The sequence below is a fragment of the Halyomorpha halys genome, unplaced genomic scaffold (genome assembly GCF_000696795.3).
Source record: "Halyomorpha halys isolate HHAL.00 unplaced genomic scaffold, Hhal_1.1 Scaffold863.1, whole genome shotgun sequence".
NCBI lineage: Eukaryota > Metazoa > Arthropoda > Insecta > Hemiptera > Pentatomidae > Halyomorpha > Halyomorpha halys.
The window spans coordinates 30,058-45,445 of NW_027105160.1; the positions used below are offsets into that span (position 1 = coordinate 30,058).

Below are 15,388 nucleotides of genomic sequence, written 5' to 3' on the forward strand. Positions count from 1 at the left end.
GTTTTCGAATTAATCCCACAGCATCTTTATCACATTAAAGGAGTTATTTATTTTTCTCTTCTTGCTTGTATTTCCAGTCCAATAAGAAATTTATTCTTAAGTGTGAAATAATACGCTCTTTTTAATTGGATTATTTAATTTGTCCCTTTTCCTCCGTCCTTTTCCACAGAAATCTCCCCTTTTGTTCATCCTTTATACGTTAAACCCAATATGATTTAATCGTTTTTATTTTAGTTCGAAACGTTATAGAAAGGACCGTCTATTTTTTTAGTACCGGGGTAGAATTAGTTTATAGTTTCCTATTGGTAGAATGTTATCGGGTTAAAGACAAGATGCGTGCTTCATAGTACAAGAGCCGGGAAGAAAAAAAGGCAGTTATCTCACCCCAATTTAAGATTACTTCAATAAAAACTATGTATAATTACTAGTCAAAATTGATGAGTCTGCCAAGTATAGGTAGGGGGCTAAAAAAATGGCGACTGTTTCGAAACCTTAAAAAACCATTGATTTTTCATTCGGAGCTCTATTCTTAAAAACTACAACACTAGAAAACCTAAGAGTACGTCATTTAAAGAAGAGTAAATTTACTAAAATATGACCCCTAATAGAGTTATTTACGTTAAATAGTTTTCGCGATATAGCTTTTTAAAAAGCAAAATTTCTTAAAAATCTACTGAAAGATTAGTTGTTAGTTAATTTATTTTGAGAAATCTATATCTCAGGAACTATGTGACGTACAGATGTCTATAAGCACTCAAATTAAAGCTAGTTTAATGGACTATAAAAAGTTTTTGAACTTTACCTTCGCAGGAATAGTAGTTTTCATGATATTTGCTACAATAAATTGATGTATAGTTGTGCGGAAAATAAATTTGATTTATGAAAACCTTTATTTCAGAAACCATTGGACGTACTGATGTCCGCCAGCGCTCAAATTAAAGCTAATTAAATTTACTACAATAGTTAATTATGTTTATCTTTGTAGGAGTAGTAGTTTTTATGATATTTGACAAAATAAACCCCTTAATTTTTAGTTTTTCGTATAAAATGTTGGATTTTTGAAAAAATATATCTTTAGATCCATAAGACGCACATATGTCTGCCAACCTCAAAATAAAGGAAATTTAACTTACTATAAAGTAGTTTATGACACTTATCCTCGTAGGGGTAGTAGTTTTTATGATATTCACATATGAATATAAATTTGGAAAATGAAAATTTGTCCGAACAACTATAAATCAATTTATTTTAGCAAATTTCATGTAAATTATTACTCCCGCGAAGATAAACTGCATTATACCTCATTAAACTAGCTTTAATTTGAGTGCTAATAGACGTCAAATGCTAATGGTATGTCAAATGGTTGTTGAGATATGAATTTTTCAAAATAAATTCACTAACTACTGATCTTTTAGTATGTCCCATACAACATTTTTATGAAATGTTGCTTTTTAAAAAGCTATATCTTGAAAACTATTTAACGTAAATAACCCTATTAGGGCTCATATTTTAGCAAATTTACTCTTCTTTAAATGACGTACTCATAGGTTTTCTTGGTTTGTTCCTTTTTTTTAAGTCATACAGCTCCGAATAAAAAATTTGTTTATTTTTATCGCTTTGAAACAGCCGCCATATTTTATTCCCCCTACCTATACTTGGCAGACTCATCAATTTTTACTATTAATTATACATAGTTTTTATTAAAGTAATCAACAATTGCCTTTTTTCTCCTCTTCGACTCTTGTACTATCATGGTATATCCTAGGTACATATAAAAAAAACACATTTTTTTGCTGTTAATCCAACCCAAAGCTCTTAAAATTACCGAAGAATTAAGAGACTACATTTTTTTATTTATTGATAAATATTACAATCTGCCACAAAGTTTTTGGGCTATAAGTAATAGTGATAACTAGGGAGATTAGATTAAAACTGTTCAACGAGTGGTCTGAGTGCTCATAGCAGCTACACTAAGTATATGTTCTATTAAAGTTAAAAAATATTATGAGAAGATGTTCATGGGTGGGGTCAGCAAAGGTAAACAAATAAACAAAATTTATTTATTCATGCCGACATTTGATCTGAATTTCTGTCCTTCTCTAGGGCTGAAAAGAAAAAGGAGATAACTACCTTAATTCAGAGAAACATAAAAATAAAAATAAAATAATAATAAACAAACTTGGTAATCTACATAACAATACATTAAGTTGATAATATTTGAAATTGATAGAAGATAAGTTATAATATTGTAGAGGTAAGAATTATACAAAATAAATGATAAACAGCGAATAAAAAACATTTCAACTAAATAATAAAATAATCATAATGTAAGGGGCAGAAGAAAATGTAAATGATGAGTAATTGACATAATAAGATATGTAAGTAGTGTATAAAATAATGAAAAAAAATTTTAAATAAACGTATTGAAATGCATGAAATGAAACAAAACGTATGTGTATGATACAATGACCAAGAAAGAAAACAGAATATATCTTATAATGGATAAAAGATAGAATATTCACAGAAATTAGAAGCTAAAATAAATATAGAATGTCTGGAATTATTTATTTACATTAAAAATATTATGTGTATAAATAGAGAACAAAATCATAAATAAACATATTTCAACCAAATTGGGGTAATGGCTCAGTGAGTAATTACTTTTTTAACAACTTCAAAAACCTATATTTGAATCCGGGTGTGGTAGATAATTATTTATTCTATTACTTTGGCCATGAGCGAACCCTGTGCGTTCGGGTAGTTCCCGTCCACAGCCTCATGAAGTGGATACCCTCAATTGAGGAAAAATCTGGTGGTTTAGCGTGATCATGAACAATCATCTTGCACAACCGTTGTTCAAGAAACATTACTTCCTTACAAAATACTGAATCCTTGACCGTTTTGAAAAATCCCAATTTCTTAACATTTAGAGATATTTGAATTTAGCAAATTTTTTATTAAAATAATTTATAACAATTTTGCTGCTTGCAATACCAATTTAATAAATTATCTATTAAGGCAGACTCAAGGCAGTTCAAAAAAGCTATTAAATGCTACTATTAAGCAAACTTTATTGAATATAAATAAATATATTATATATTATTATTTAATAGGTGTATAGTTATTTTATACTATTAATTGTATATGTACATATTTTATAGTAGTTTACAGGTTCATGAAATGAAATATTATTTATTAAATTACGGACAAATATTTGTGGCTTATCATTGAGTTGAGTTGATTGATTGCATAGTTACATATATATAATTAATAAAAGAATAAAAAAAAAAAAAATTGGTGATCTTTGGGAGCAGTGGCATACGCAAACCCCAGCGCACTACCCCACTGCTTCCGGGCCCCGTATGCTAGAAATGGCGAGGGAGGGGGATTAAAAAAAAAAAAATCCATGGTTATGATTACTTGTATCACATGGACAACATGTAACTTCTTTTTTTTTTAATTATATCTTTAAGTAAGAAAATAAATTTATAAGTATGGTATTTATAAGTTTCCTGTCCCGGTTTACCGAGGATATACTGATAAGAAATTTTTTTTTTTATATTATCTTAGTATTCTCTACTTCTTATTCATATTGTATTTAATATGAATATTTATATTCATATAAATATATTTAATTCTATCGATAATACTTTATAATAATAAAATAATTATATAAGAACAAATAATAATAATTATTATGTATAAGATGTTTTTCACTCTAGAAAGTTTTTTCTTATATTTTTAGGTATTTTTGCGAAAACTCCTTCCTCTTGATATTATCCTTATTTCCTGTTTTTCATCAAAGTTTTGAGGCTCTTCCTTTATCTTCAGGATCAACAATCTTATCAGTATTTACATTGTCCTTTTGATATAAATTCATAATTCTATATTTCGTCCTTGATTAAAATATGTTATAATGTACGCTACTTGGAAGTATTTTAGTTTCACTTTCACACTCAAGTGATTTGATTAAAGACGAAATTGGATGTATATTAAAATGACAATGTAACTACTGATAAGATTGTTAACCCTGGAGATGAGGAAAGAATTCCTAAACGTTAATGATAAAAATGCACGAAATAAAAAAAATTGATAGGAAGGAATATTTACGAAATATCTAATCATTATATAATATTTTTAGACTCAATTTTTTTTTTACAATTTAAAAAAAAAATGTATATTTCCTCTTATACTTGTACAAATTTTAAAAAAATCTTATTTGTATTTTTATTATAATTTTTTAACAATTTATATTTATATTTTTCAATTTTTCCTTTAAAATTTTTTTGTCTCACTTCTTAGATTTAAAATGTATTATTGTTCGTGTTTCTTGGAAATTTTCATTTATGATTTTTTTTTTATTATAATTTGTTTTAATATCTTTACTAGGGTTTGTTGAACTGGTTTGATCCATTTAACTGTATTAAGAAAAAAAAGTGATAAATTAATAATTGATTTATTTAATCTACTGTTATTCAGTCTTTATGTGACCTTTTTTTATCTCTCATTCATTCATTTCATTTGAAACATTGATATAGAATACTTCACATTTACATTGATATACAATGCTTTACATTTACATTGATATACAATACTTTACATTTGCATTGATATACAATACTTTACATTTACATTGATATAGCAAAATTTGTCCTGTGAAAAGTGGTTTTGGTATTATCACAGTTTGATTATGTTATGTAGGTTCTTATTTATAATATATGCACAATATGATGTATTATTTAAGTAGTACGTTTTTATTAAGAAGGATTTCCAATAAAACTACAACATAAAGTTACTTTGATAGTGACAATAACTAAATCTAAATGTATGTATTTGAATATTAAATTTTATATTTAATCAAGAGACTCTCACTAGGACGGCGGGTCAGTCGGGAGCTGACTGTTGATCTGCCGGCCTTAGTACTACCAAAACGGGCCTCTGTTGCAACCCAGACTTGATGTTGCCTAACTTGCTATCTGGTTATTTCTTAACTCTCTAGTGTAATGTGATGCTTCTGCATCCAGGAATAGTGTCATTGTAAGATTTGTTGACTGCCAGTTCTTTGAGCGTAGTATATGATTTATCATGTCTTTTATCACAATCCCATTATAAATTAAATTAAAAATATTTTTATAAAAGTGTTTCAAATATCTATTCACGCTTATCCAACGTTGTAAGATGTAAGATATGTATCTCTTCTGTATCTATATAGAATTCCAAGAGAAATTTATTTTTAGAATAATAAAAAATATAAACATACCTTAAATATGGTGAAAATCGTTTGTGAATCTCTGTCTTCGGTTTTGTGGGTAAGGTAGAACCTCTGCTCCATGTCCGTTTCTCAGTTATATCAATTGGAAATTCATGATTAAAGCTCTAATTATTTTATTATATTTATGTATTACGTTTTATTACAAATATATACTAACCAGCTTTCATTTCTTACGGCAGTGGCGAGCTAGTGTCAGGCGTCTGTCAAGAAGTAATATATGAAAGGCTAAATAAATAAATATAATTTAATTATAAAGAAGATGGTCAGGGGCGTGGTCAAAAGAGAACTGAACTTTGTAGCGCTTCATCTGGGCTAAAAAGTTATAAAAACAACTGATAATATTTTTATCATTTTATTTATAAATAAATTATATCCATGTTAAGTCTCAACACTCATTATTATATCAAAAATCCTACATTTCTGCCATCCTTAGCCATAAGAACAATCTTAAGTAACATCATATGTTTATAGTTGATAGTGTAAGTTGACCTAAAACTAAAAGTTTTAAAAATTAATAAAATTGTGACAAAATTGGGTTATTTGACTCTTAGTCAAATAATAAATAAATAATAATAATAAATAAGGCCTGGGCAGAATAGTCTGCAAAACGTTTCTAAATAATTGAATGATGTGAGGTATAAATTTATATTTAACTTTGTCCCTGAGAATGGCCGAATTGGCCGAAACATTAGACTGTCAGTATAATAAAGATTGTTAAGACTTCACATGGATGCAATTTGATTTATTTAAAAAATAAATATCAGTCTCAAGAAATTAAAAAAGATTATACACAAAACTATAAATATTTTAACAAAGTAAGATTATGAGGTACAAAAAGGTAAATTAAGATAGGGTTAAAATTATGTAAAAATATGTGAAAAGAAAATTATATACAAATGAAAGAAAAGAAGAAATAAAATATTATTAATACAAAATAAATAGTAATAATAATTTTTAAAAAATTCCGCAAATTATAAGGTTAAAAATGAACAGGAGACGTAATAACACGTAAAAATAGAAAAGATAGATAAGAGAAAACAAAATTAAACACACTAAAAGACTGAAAATAAAGGAGTAAGTTGAGATTAAATAAAGGTCAAGAATGGATAAATTAAAATAAAATTAATAATAATAAATGAGTAATGAACAAGTCAGGACCACCCATCTGTTCAAGTTGATTGCTTTATTTCTATTTCAAATACGTCGCGTGTACAGGAAAGAGATATAAGAATATGATAAAAAATATGATAATTATAACTATAAGAATAATATAATTTAGGAAAAACTAAATATAAATTAAATGGTGGAATACATAACTAATGATTTATACCGATAGAAAATATAGTTAGGATAATCAAATGAATACAATGTAGGTATAAAACAATAATTGTAAAAGAATATTAAACAATAAAGTGTAAAACTAAAAATATAGAATAATTAGATAATGATAACAACTGTTTTTATATAGATTGTGGAAATAATATTTTACCTGCATTGATAATTGTAATAGTCAAGACAAAATAAGTAACATGAAAAAAATGTAAAGTGAAATAAGTTAATGTAAACAGTGTGAAGTGAAACTTTTAAATAAACAGTATATGGGAAAATTAATAAAATCATATAAATGAATAAAATGAAGTATAATAACAATATATATAAAGTAAATATTATGTTGGGAAAGATTGAAATTTGTGAAAAAAACAGAGGAGAGAGATACTAAAATTAAGGGGACAGGGTCCTTACTTGTAATATGATAAATATATATTTAATGTAATGAACTGTTATTTTTATACAATTACGTAATGTACATGTATATAAAAATTAATGATTTAGGAACATAGAGATAAGTGAGAATACATTTAAATAGATATAGTATTGGAGTACAGTATAATAATATTTACCTAACTAGGTTTAAACAAAATTTAAAGCATAATCCATGCTAGTAGACACGTTATGCAATCTTCGATAGTGACTATGTAGCGAATTGAGTAGCTATTACATTGAGAAAGATGAATCGCTTAAAGATTTCTCATTTTTTATGATTGTTTTTCACTTTTAAAACTATTTATTATTAGCCAGACCGTCAGATTATAAATGTTAATAAGGTGGGATTTTGTAATAATGTTCCATATCGGACGCTCTGCGGCAGAAGCTGTAGAATGTGGATAAAGAAAGAAGAGAATGCAGGAGCGGATAGCTGAGGTACGTCATCTGTCTTGGCTCAGGTTTCGACACACCTACTCTTCGGGTGGGACGTGTTAGGAAAATATCACAAATAGACGAATCTGTAATCATCAAACATAATATTAATGAAGTCATTGAGAAATTGTAAAGAAAACAATGAATGATATTAAATAAACAGATAGAAACTTGCTACGTATTTACGTTTAAGATATATTAATTTCCCTCAACTTTGTATGTCTATATAAAATAAAACATCTATATTCCAATATTATCAGTTACAAAATATTGATATCGAAATATTGAACATTGGATGAAAAATATCAATATTTTGATAATATGGATATCAATATCACATCCCCGCTGGGAAGGTCTGTTGGTATTTGAAGATTAAGTCTTTTATACAACGTCTCATGGAAGCATTAACTATTTTAATTTATTATCAACAAATATTATTTGTTTAATATTACAATTTGTTAATATTACACGAGTTCAAGGGAAAAGTCAGTTATTTCACACCAATGTTTGATTACTGTAATGAAAACAGCATATGATTACTAGTCAAAATTGATGAGTCTACCAAGTATAGTTTGGAAGAATAAATAATGGTGGCTGTTTCTAAAATAAAAAAAAAAGTAATTATTCATTCGGATCTCGTATCGTTCAAACTAAATACAACATTAGAAAACCTAATAGAACATCATTTAAAGTAGAGTAAATTTGCTAAAATATTAGCCCTAATAGAGCTGTCTACGTCCAATTGTTCTCGAGATATAGCTTTTTAAAAAGCAACATTTCACGAAATTTGGACTCAATCTATATCTCAGAAACCATGAAGAGTACAGATGTCTATTTGCACTCAAATTAAGGTTGCTTTAATGTACTATAAAGTTCTTTATGACGTTTATCTTTGTAGGAGTAGTAGTTTTCATGATGTTCGCTAAAATAAATTGATTGTTAGTTGTTCCGATAAAATTTCATATGCAAATATCATAAAAACTGCTACTCCTACGAAGATTTATGGTATAAACTACTTAATATTATATTCAACTTGCTTTAATTTGAGTACTTATAGACATCTGTACGTTATATGATTTCTGAGATATAGTTTTCCTAAAATTAATTAAAAACTACTGTTTTTTCGTTATTATGTTTTGAAATATTTATTTTCAAAAACTGTATTCTGGGATGGTGTCTAAAAAATCTGTTAAACTCTTACGCCAAAAACAAATTGGCCCCAACAATGTTTTTTTTCCTTTCGGTTTTTTTAAGGTAATGACTGAGAAGAAATTTTATTTTATATATTTACAGATACAAATACTTATAAGATAAGCCTGATTCCAAATCATATTTTAGAAATAATCCTGAAATCCTATATTGGTTCCACCCTCTAGGTAGATAATCCCCCAACGGGAGTCCCTTCAACCCTCAGGCTCCTTCTAAGCACAATATATAATATAATATTTCATTTTGTAATATAAGTAGAAATCGAATTTTATTATTAAAGGAAGTCTAACAAGGAAGGATAACATTTAAATTGAAATATGGTATTTAACATAGTGTATTTAACACATTTATTATTATATTTTAGTATTTCATTTTTATGTTCTGCTCTCTTAACAATCCAAAAAAAAAAAAAATACATTGAATGAAATTGGTTAGATTAGGAAAATAAGGGATATAAACTCTATAAAGTTATATTGCGTTAAGTTACGTTATTCGCTCCTCGAGAAACCCTAAAATACGCATTTTTATAGCAACAGAACGATAATAATTTTTTATTTAAAATTTTCGCGGGGTGGTAAATGTAGGTTATGTTACACGGCATTAGATTTTTAATAAATATAATGGATATTATGTAGATCCCATATTGATATTTATTCTTTATTCACATCCTATTGTATATTCTTCTACTATATTTCTATACACCAGTGGTGCATAACTCAGAGAAGCTTGCAGACCGCCAAGTCAGAAATTAGATCATGTAGGCTGCACACTCGACTTGTTGCAAAGTGGTGTCTCTCGCGGAAAATATTAATTTTACTGTATAAACACTTTCAACTGACACGCAAATATCAGGAAAGGTCATTAATAAAATATAAAAGAAAGATGGTCTAGTTGCGGGAAAAAGAACTCGAGTAGTAATTAAACTAATGTATTTATTGTGAGCATTTCGCACCACTTTGTTGGGATTCGTTTGGGCTAAAAAAGATACAAAAGATTAAAATAATGTAACAGACTAAGAAAAGAGATAACATAAAATAAAAGTAAACTAAGGTGTGGCTGAAAGTTATTTAAAATGTGTGAAAATCTGTATAAAAATGAACATAGCTAATTAAAGAAAATAAAAAAAAAAAGATTTAAAATAAGTGAAAAGTAGAAATAAATTAGAATTACAAAAACGTATTGGATAATTAATAAAAACAGCAATGATTAACTTAAGTTTTTTTTCTGTCTTTATTCATTTTTATAATTCTTGTTTATTTATATTTTCCACTATACATCTTATTTTTATTTTATAAAATTTACTTTTATTTATTCTCTTACTTTGTTACAATATTTTAATTGTCAACATTATCTTTTGTAGCCATGACAAAGCTCGGGGTTATCTAGAGGTAACCAACCTATCCTAACCATGGTGGGGGTTTAGGTTTTTATTTTATGCGGCCGTCACAGAATGAAAAAAAAAAAAAACTTCACCTGGTAGGACGGATTCGAAGCGGTGCCACCATAGTTCCCAGGTTGCAAAGACTGTGCCTTGAACAACCTGAACCACAGACGGCCCCACACATGGTCATCATCTTCCAATGAATAAAATAGTATTCATTAATAAATCGTTACAAAAATATGGGTTTCCTGATCTCACGTAGCACATCTTCGGGAACTACCGGATGAATTTGCAGTATATCATTGGTCTTCACTATCTGCCTCCATTCGTTTTCTATCTTTACACTCCTAATTACCATCTTCCTCCTCGTTCTCTTTCCTGATGTCCAAATCGATATTTGTGTTGTTATAATTTCAATACAGAATTATTTATTAAATATTTCATAACTAACATAATAATATTTTAAATTATTTCATAAGTAACATAATAATATTTTTGGTTGCAGTGATATGGAGGTGGCAGACAGCCCCGAGCCGGGGTACCTGCTGCTCCGAGTCCACGTCCCTGAGCTCAACATCCAGAAGTGCCTCCAGTTCCCCAGCCATCAGCTGGTCTGGGACGTGAAGCAGCAGTGCCTAGCAGCTCTCCCTAAGGTACCTTCACTACTAGCTCTTATAGGTTAAGTAAGAAAGCATCATGTTATAGAGAAATAGGAAAGGTTGTCTAAGTCTGGAAAATTAAATATATACAAATTACGAAATTCTTCCACTTCAGACTAGGAAAAATATCAATTAGAGACAAAGATATGCGGGTGATCCTCGACTACGGTTCGATTTCAGTAAGTTTTAAATTTCCTAAAAGAATATGTTAATCTCTAGGAACCATTGACGTTTGAAAGTATATCATTTTCACTAAACCGACTGGAAGCTATGGAAGGCGTGGTTATTACTCTCCTATGCATTAGAGTCAAATATCCTACACTTCCCATACAAAATTTCACTTTTTATTTTTTACAATGTAATTAAATATTATTTTATTTTATTATGATGAGTTAATAGTTGGCAATGAATATACATAAATGAGGAGAAAATGGTTAGGGGTGTGGTCAGTGAAGAACACGAATAAGTAAAAACATATTTATTAGTGGAAACGTTTCGGACAGAGTTTAAAGCCCTCATTAGAACTAAAAACAAAATAATAACTTTAATGAATAAAAGGAATTACAAAATAATTAGATAATAACTAACAATATAGATACATAAATAGTGTCGAAAGAAAGAAGTCTATGTATTATAAGAACATAGAGGCTATTTGAGAAAAAGTAATATACAATTAAGAAAGAGAAAAGAACGAAAAATAAAATAAATTTAAAACTCTAGTGAGTAAATATGTGTATGTATAAATTGAAAATTATTTAATGCATGTAATTTAATTTAAATTATTTAATTTTAAATAATTGAATTTTGTAAATATATTGGCTTATTAGTTTTTCATATGTATTTTATTATATATTTTTTTCCTCTTTCTTAATTTTAATATTACTTTTTCTTATTTTGGCTTTATATTCTTATAATATATAGACTATACATTTCCTTTATTTTATTTATTCAGCCCTGATCCTGTTAGAAATTGTGGCCGAAACATTGGCCCTAATAAATAAGTTTTTTCTAATTTCTGTTCTCCACTGACCGCAGCCAACTGTCTTCTCCTCATTAATTTTATTTTGTTATTTTTCCTGGGGATAGAATTTCTGATCCATTCTGCAATCTCTGAACGTCCGATATTCTGTCTTTATTTTACTTTCATTCCTTCCGTATCCAGTCCTTCCAATTCAAAATCCTCGCGTTTCTGGTGACACGTCAGTGTTAAGTTATTCATAGGAACATCACATGTTGGCAACGCTACATTTTTTCGTACCGGTACGGCGATGTAGAAAAAGTGAATGTATAATATATACATTTATATGGGTCATCTAGGTATATTGACATATAAATATTTATATTGTAAAATATGAATTGTTTTTATATTTTTTGAAAAAAAAAAAAAAAAAGAAAAAAGAAATATACATCATTCTTGAGATAACTAGTCTCAACCATCATTGTGTAGAATACAAATGTAACTAACTTTTTCGTGTTCCCATATATTGGATCATAGCTTTGGATTTAGTTGGTTATTCATTTCGTAAAGCCGCCTTTACGTTGTTGAAATTTAATTCATGATATTCATCATTATTTCGTATTATATTACATGTTGTACCCTTGTGGACTGAACAAGAACTATATCAGAAAGTGGATTCTAGATATTTTTTTTTTATAATGCTGGGAAGATAATTCTTTTAAAAAGAGATAGATAGATTCTTTTAAAGTATTGCGACAAATGCCAGACGTTTAGAACCTTCAAATTAATGATAAGAAAAAAAAACATAAAAGAACGAAATCATAATTTTTTGATATAGGATACTTTAACTAAGGAGAGTCGTGTACTTGTCCACATCTGGCCAAAAATAACTATGATATCTGTTATATTTGCATTTTATTTCGAAAACCGCAGTAATCAAAGATAACTAAAATAAAAAATTATCTGTACGTGATAATTTTATCTTTTTTTTAATCAAGAATATTTGCTTTACCGAATTTTCCAGTGGTGGTGTAAGAGAAAACAATAACACAATATTTTTACGAATTATTTGACTATAGTATAATTATGTTTATAACGAGTTCACAAATTTCTTGATGTGTACACAATAACGGACGTACAAACACCCGTTACAATAATTCCAAACAGTTGGGTCAATGAGTTGTATGCATTCTGTAGATATTTGTCCAACTCAGTGCTGGGAATTCTAGAGTTGGAATTCCAAACATCCGGGAGGCCAAATATTGGCTCCAGTTTGGGTTGGTATAATCCACCCTCTGTACCTTTTCCTGGGCTTGGGGTCTGATTTATTTATAGTGTTGTCCAGCCGACAAGCAGTCTGCACATCTGGAGTCCAGGCTGTTTACAGTAACACCAATGTTAGGGTTATAAAAGTGTCGATAGTGATACCGAATCTTTGAGGTGATTATTTAGTTCTTGTTTACTGCTTTATTTAGGGTAATGCTTTTTAAAATAATGAATTATAAAAATATTGATTGTTTGTATACAAATTGTTAAGTAATCCTTTGCACTCGGTTGTCACCTCAGAGCGAACATGAAAATTTATTTGCTATTGCGTAGAATGAACGTATTCCACCGCTATTTTAAGAAAGGCGTTTTCCAAAAGTTTTCAATTATAATGGCACATAATAAGATAAAAATCTAATCTTTTGAGCAATATGTATGATTAGTGGAACAAAGGGATCCGAGTAGGGTTCAATGATAGAGGGGAACTTGATAAGATAATAAAGAAATCCGAAAAATGAGATAAGAAATTTACAAGAACTTAAATCGTATTGAAGCGTCGAATAACTTTGCAGTAATAGGACAGTGTCGTGATTTACCATTAGTAATGTCCAAATCATTTCTTTATTATATTATTGTCATTTTTCATTTTATTTTATAAAAATGGCAAAACGACCAAACCCCAGCGATTCTCGTGATGTAAGCAGTAGTTAGGACGAATTTTAGATAGCCATTTATACAGACAGATTCTACAAAATAAATCTTCAAGCAGAAGATGATAGTAATGATAGTGATGATGATATCATCCAATCAACAAGAAAATGAAGAAATTTTATAGATAGTGATTTTGTTTTTGCTATTATGTGTTCTTCAATGTCCACAAATAAATATAAACCAAATTTCATTACAATATCTTACTCTGTTCTAAAGTAATATGTACATACTACTATATACTATATAATATCTCGATTCCATGTACGTTTTCGCTAAAATTGGCGTCGAGTTGCTGGTAGGTAACGTCGGAACGCCTCGCGTTTTCAATTTGGATTGTTCATAATTCATTTCATACACTCCATGTGTTATTGTCAAAGTGTAATCTGGAATTTGTTTGGAAAAATAATAGGAACAATTTCTGAAAAAACCGTCCACAATCTGATAAACGTTTCAATTATAGACAAATACTGTGAAATATTATATATCAGGTTGTGGAAAAATAAATCCATTATTTTTACGTGAAATTCATGACTTTATCTAACATGTTTCGGATTGTCGTATTTGGGTCAAATATTTGTTCTATAATTTATTGCCATTTCAAAGGTAGCTTCATAATGCCTCTCTCTGAGAAGTTTTCGTCCAAATTGACGAAAACCTCAAGTAACCGATTTTCGCAGTCTTCTCTTGATGCCAATTTCTTATCACCAAGAAAGTTTAGCAATGCAAGAAAAAGACGATAATCGCTCGGTGTCAGGTCCGGACTATATGGTGGATGCATCAAAACTACCTAACCAAGCTTCCGTAGTTTCTGGTGAGTCACTACAGATGTGTGTGCCCTGGAGCTGTCTTGATGGAACACGACACCTCTTCTGTTGGCCAATTCTGGCCAATCGCTAGCTTCAAACGGTCCAGTTGTTACCAACAAAGTGTTTGGCCATATGGAAGCAACTAATAATAAATGATTCCTTTCCAGTTCCACCAAATGCAGAACGTCCCTGGCCGTTAGTTCTGGTTTGATCACAGTTTGAGCTGCTTCACCGCGCAATGTTGTATGTGATCCATTTCTCGTCCCCAGTCACCATCCGATTAAGAAATGGGTCGATTTCATTCCGTTTGGCCAAGGCTTCGAAGATAGAAATTCGATCCATCATTTTTTTTTTGGTCTTAATTGGTATGGAACCCAAACATCAAGCTTCTTTTTGAACCCAGCTTTGTGTAAATGGTTTAAAATTGTTTTACGGTTGATCTTTAGTCCTAGGCGACGGACCTGCCAGTCCGAGCTGTATCTTTAACATCAAAAATATCCAAATGGAATCGTCGAAAACAAAATTGCGCTTAATTAGCTGTTACAGTATCGGGACCATAAACACTATTCACAATTTCAACCGACTGGCTGTATTTTGGCCTTTATAAAAGAAAAACTATAAAATGTATCGAATTTTCTTTTATTTTTACCTCCATCTTTAACACCCTGTAACCCACAACTGAATGTACCAAACAAAAAACAGCAAACGGATTTTTTTAGTGCGTAATATCACCTTGACAACGAGCATAAATCTGAAATTATTTGATCTCAAGATATCTATCGCTACAGCCATCTACCGAATAAATAATGGATTTCTTTTTCCCCAACCTATACATATATATATATATATATATAATCACATACATATACACAATCAGTTTAAAAAAAACTCCTTACGTAAAACATAAAAATTGTTAGGTGAGAAATA

General features: G+C 29.2%; 1 protein-coding gene across 4 annotated transcripts in view; it reads left to right on the forward strand.

The window, feature by feature from the left end:
• The first annotated feature begins 10,570 nt into the window (after nucleotides 1-10,570).
• Prosap (prosap) overlaps nucleotides 10,571-15,388 on the forward strand; it is a 101,358-nt gene continuing 96,540 nt past the window's right edge. For all 4 annotated transcript variants that reach the window (XM_067048957.1, XM_067048965.1, XM_067048962.1 and 1 more), the window contains exon 1: nucleotides 10,571-10,714. In XM_067048957.1, coding sequence (XP_066905058.1) covers nucleotides 10,571-10,714 — 144 coding nt within the window. The remainder of the gene's footprint in view (nucleotides 10,715-15,388) is intronic.